Source organism: Montipora capricornis, chromosome 2 (genome assembly GCF_036669925.1).
Source record: "Montipora capricornis isolate CH-2021 chromosome 2, ASM3666992v2, whole genome shotgun sequence".
Lineage (NCBI taxonomy): Eukaryota > Metazoa > Cnidaria > Anthozoa > Scleractinia > Acroporidae > Montipora > Montipora capricornis.
The window spans coordinates 38,966,782-38,971,781 of record NC_090884.1 but is presented as its reverse complement, the minus strand read 5'-3'; the positions used below and the strand labels follow the sequence as shown (position 1 = coordinate 38,971,781).

Sequence of the window (5,000 nt, the reverse complement as noted above, 5' to 3'; positions counted from 1 at the left end):
TATGTACATTTATCTAGTTAGATGTGACATTTGTATCTACAGTGATAAAGAGAAAGATAATACATGTAACAATTTTAAAATTAGTATAAAAGTCTAAAGGTTATAAATTTGAAGCCAAAGTTAACTTGCCATGTTTTCATTTGAGCCATGTACATGTAGTAGGTAGTGGTTATAACTCTGATTCAAATATTATTATTGTAAACTTCTTCTTCAGTGCACAATGAGTGTTCATGTATTCAATCATTTTTTTGTAGTATGAAGCATCGTAATGAAAGAAACTGAAGAAAAAGTTAATGGCAATCAAAGAATGTTCAATCAGATATACAATCATTAATGACAACGGAAACATTTCTGTCATTATTGATGACATGAATAAAACGAAATGGCATCTGATGTTTACACATGCCAAGTGACCTGGCTTTTTGAATGGAAAATTATGAAGCAGGAATAATTTGACTTAGCTATAATACAAACAATGTTAATGAATAGTAGTAGACATTAGAATAGAATTATCTACAGACCTGTATATTAATTAACAAAAAATGGCAACCTTCAATGTATTACACCTTTCATAAACATGAAGACTCTGAAGTTCCACCCAATGGTTTCATTTTTCACAACCATCAGAATTATTTGCCACAAAAAAACCCAGAAAATGATGAAGTGTCCAGATTGAAATCAGCCAATCAAACACCTGAATGTGAACCTTTAACCTGCATTTGACAGTTGCAAAAAAGCAACAGTATTCTTGATTGGAGTCCACATGGTGCAGTAAATAAGGCCATCTCCAGTCTCACATCCATTTAGCGGACCCAAGTCACAGGTCTCTAAACACATTGAAAGTTTGGATTGAAAAGCAGTATTGTTCAGTAATATTGCCTGTGTAAGCACTCTGGTTTCTCACTGCAGGAATAAAACTGTACGTGCTGAATAAGGAGGTGTATGGTTATATGTTACACCCATCGGATGCCAATCAAAGCTTGGAGGACATGAAGACCGCTTTCTCCCATGTAAAGCTTGAGTGGTTTGGTACGTTTTCAAACAAAATGTTTCCATTCTTGGTTACAGCAAACTATTTAAAATTTCTTGTTTTTAGGAATTGTTATTCAATGGTTTCTCCTTTTGATTGCTTCTGTAAACCTACATTTCGGTTAATATCCGTCACTGTACATTTCTGATTAATAAATGAGATATACCCCTCTTGTATCTTTGCCTTCCATCTTTTCAGTTACTTACAGTGGTTGGAAATTATTCTGGCATTTTTGCAACATGGAGTAATTCAACAATAAGCAGGAATAGTTTAAAAGTCTTCTTTATCTCCTTCGGGTCAACTCATCGAGACACTCCCCTTAAATTTACAAATTTTGGATGTCTTTTCCATTTGAGGGAAAAAATGTGACTATATTAGAAATGAATGTGTTGCGTGTACCTTTGAGTTTGTAAATGGTAGTGTCCGTTTACTATTTGTGTGTATTTCTCTGCATTAGTTGATCACCCAGAAGAACTGATGCCTGTCAGCACACATTTTTCCATTAAATACATAACTGCTGAAAAACTGGGCTTTGATGAGGTACATAATTCCAACATACAGTGTATATGTTAGAGCATTCATGTCTTGGAGTGAATTATTTTGGTACAGAACTATGGAATAGGGAAGATATTGTTGACGTCACCTGTTGCCATTAATATGTGAAGTGAAGTGAAGTCTTTATTTATGGAGGGTAGCTCAAAATAGCATCTAAATGCTAATAAACTAGAGGCCCTCATTACAAGATCAAAACAGTTAAAATAGTTAAAAATCAGAGCTTATGATAAAATTATCAAAATCTAATAAAACTATGAAACAATTATTAGCATGCAGCACAGTGACCCACATTTATACAGAGAAATGATTTAAAGATTGCTGGTCTTTAAAAATTCTATTCCAAAGAGAATTTTTAAAAGTCTTGAGAGTCTCTGCTTTCCTCAACCAGAGGCTCACTGGCTGTTGAAACAAAGGTTCTTTTAGTCCTATGGTTGGTACATTTGAATAACAAAAGCAATCTGTGTAAACAGATATCTTCCCTATAGCTATACACCAAATATCGAGCTATGGGGGTTTTCAATGCCGGTATGAACCAAATGAAGAAAAGCTGGATTACTAGATTGGATTAGGAATTTATGTTGTTGTGGTTAAATCGAGAGGACAACACAACAGTTGTTTACTCCGTACTGAGCAACTAACCAATAGAAACGTGTTGGTTACGTAATTCATGCATAGTGTATGAGCGCAAAACAAAAGATTGTGCACGCTCTCCAACCTAAATCTTGGCATCTTTGTTTGCTCCTTTGATGTTTGCCGAGCTTCCAAACCAGCCCCCTCTATTAACTATGCCTGGATACAGAAACTATTCTGTTCCGACATGTGTTGTAAAACGTTGTTACTTTTGTTTCACTATTCCTACATTTAGAATTTGGAACCAACCGAATTGTTCTAAAAGCAGTTATCCTCGAAGACGTTTTTGGTCAATGCGTACATGTAACTGTTAATTATCAAAAAAACATTCCTTTTTATTTTATTTTTATTTTGTTCGACACGAAGGGTTGATTTGATTCATTGATTTTTATTTGCTCCATTGACATCTGTTACTAAACATTACAAACGAACTGGGAAAAGATCAAATGGCCAGGATCATGGCATTTATCAAATTTTCAGGAGCATCACACTTTTGCACTTGCATGTGTAGACGTTTTCAGTGCATGTTAAGTTATGCGATACATTTCGAGAGAACCAGTGAATGTCTCTCTTTCAGATCTACCTCATCAACCTCAAAAGAAGACCACTTCGTCGACGGAGAATGCTTGCCTCTCTCAAAGAGATGGGAATCAGTGTGAAGCTTTTGGATGCAGTTGATGGCAAGTGAGTTTCTTACTTGTATCGAGTGCCGTTGCACAAGCCTGCCTTGTGTTGTGTTTCCTACAGAAATTGCACCTTGCTTACTGTGTTACACGAAGGTTTATTCATCCGTTCCTTCTTGCCAGGTCACTAACAGACCAGCAGGTGAATGACATGGGAATTAAAATGTTACCAGGTTACAGCGATCCGTATGGGAAGAGGTGAGTTTCTGCGCTTCAAGACTGACTACTTGCAAAGAAGAGTGCACTGCACTCAACATGGCATGTTGAGGTGGCCAGACCAACTCTCGGAGATGTTTAAAAGAAACTGGAAAATTTACTACCTTCTCAATGGCATCTGCACTGGTCCTCAGCACATACTGTTCCAAGAAAGTAGAAGACGGTGCCCCTAGCACAGTGGTCTAGTCTACAGTGTATGTTTTTTTAGCCATTTGATCGGTGGATTTCGAAGCCAAAAAGGATTCCATTCCCTAGTTGCTGGCAGCCGGCCAATGGAGACATATTTTGCCCTATCGTTTCTCTCCTTAGCCAAGACCGGACTCCTAAACAACTGAATTTGCATTCTTGGCTTCGTTGAGGCGGTGGTACATTGCTGGGGGAGCAGATTTGGAGGATGATCGAACAAATCCCTCAGTGAAATGGCATGATCGTTGTACGTATAGAAAGTTACAGAAAAATCGTGCGCGACCTGCGAAAATAGTCGGGTCTGAACTGTTCGAAGCACTGGTTTTCTGGCCAACTGCGTGCAAAGTCAATTGCACTGTTTCGGAATGTTCATTCCTTTAGAGCTTTTCTCTATATGACGTTGTTCCCATACTCCTTAACCGGAATCGGAATAAGTAGAAAACTGTACTTCCAAGTGAATTTACCCTTCAAATTTCTGTTCACACGGCCTCGTTGCAAAGGAGCCTGTAGATTTGTTATAAAAATTTGGTTTTATCAACGGAGTTGATAATGTAAATTGGCCACCGTACAGAGATTCTAAAAGCTGACGTTTCGAGCGTTAGCCCTTCGTCGAGCGTTAGCCCTTCGCTCTGACGAAGGGCTAACGCTCGAAACGTCAGCTTTTAGAATCTCTGTACGGTGGCCAATTTACATTATCAACTCCGTTGATAAAACCAAATTTTTGTATACTACTTCCCCACCGACGCAGCACCACAGTTTCTTTAGAAACTAACCCTTCATTCATTTGTAGATTTGTTAGTTGACACTTGTTTCCTTATTGAATTGCAGGCCTCTTACCATGGGAGAAATAGGGTGCTTCTTGAGTCATTACCTTATATGGCAGGAGGTAAAGAGATATTTACGAGTACCACAGGCATACCACGTCTAAAATTTACTTGAGTTTCGTTGTGGTCCCATGATGGAATTAGCCATATATTTGTTTTGGTTACCAAAATGGACCTCTTCAGCTTGTATGTTTTGTTTTCCCATTTCAGACCATGTGATACTACTCCAGCGAACAGTTTCTTTCAAATTTCGTCTCATGCACTTGCATATGTATGCAAAAACAAAAGGAAATTTCCCTTGGGAACACCACGTGGTCTGAAATGGGAAAACAAAACGTACAAACTGAAGAGGTCTATTGGAAAATTGCCCTCATAGATTACTTATTCCTCTACTTACCAAATCTGTTTTTCTCGATGCAGTAGCATCACTGTCAGCATCTCACGTGAACACTCCTGTTTCTCAGATGATTAATGGTTCTTTCAAAATGTTTGTGCATGGATTCAGTTTATAATTTTGTTATGTTGCTAATACTCTGGTTCGCTTTTCATTTTGTAGATGATTAATAATGGCCTTTCGCAAGTTTTGGTCCTAGAGGATGACGTGCGGTTTGAACCCAATTTTCGCAATCAACTTCAAGGATTATTAAGGGAAGCAACAGCACTTTCGAATAGATATCGATGGGAGCTCATGTGAGTGGACCGTTATTTTCACTTTGTTCGAATACGTCATCTCCATTGGGTTTTTTTAGTGAAATTTTGAAGGTCTATTTCGGATTGGACTCGATTTAAACGCTTCGCAATCGATTCAGGTCCCCGTAGTGTAGCACAAGCTCTGTGGGGTTACCCTGCCGGTTTACCGGCGAAGTTTGTAAATAA

At 38.1% G+C, this 5,000-nt stretch overlaps 2 protein-coding genes across 2 annotated transcripts in view; one reads left to right on the top strand and one right to left on the bottom strand.

Moving 5' to 3' along the window:
• Window positions 1-5,000, bottom strand: part of LOC138020831 (E3 ubiquitin-protein ligase rnf213-alpha-like) — a 500,094-nt gene that overhangs the window by 83,968 nt on the left and 411,126 nt on the right.
• LOC138020921 (procollagen galactosyltransferase 1-like) overlaps window positions 1-5,000 on the top strand; it is a 15,834-nt gene that overhangs the window by 8,663 nt on the left and 2,171 nt on the right. Inside the window, exons 6-11 of the mRNA XM_068867817.1 lie at window positions 910-1,029; window positions 1,488-1,570; window positions 2,793-2,899; window positions 3,022-3,096; window positions 4,129-4,186; window positions 4,681-4,814. Coding sequence (XP_068723918.1) covers window positions 910-1,029; window positions 1,488-1,570; window positions 2,793-2,899; window positions 3,022-3,096; window positions 4,129-4,186; window positions 4,681-4,814 — 577 coding nt within the window. The remainder of the gene's footprint in view (window positions 1-909; window positions 1,030-1,487; window positions 1,571-2,792; window positions 2,900-3,021; window positions 3,097-4,128; window positions 4,187-4,680; window positions 4,815-5,000) is intronic.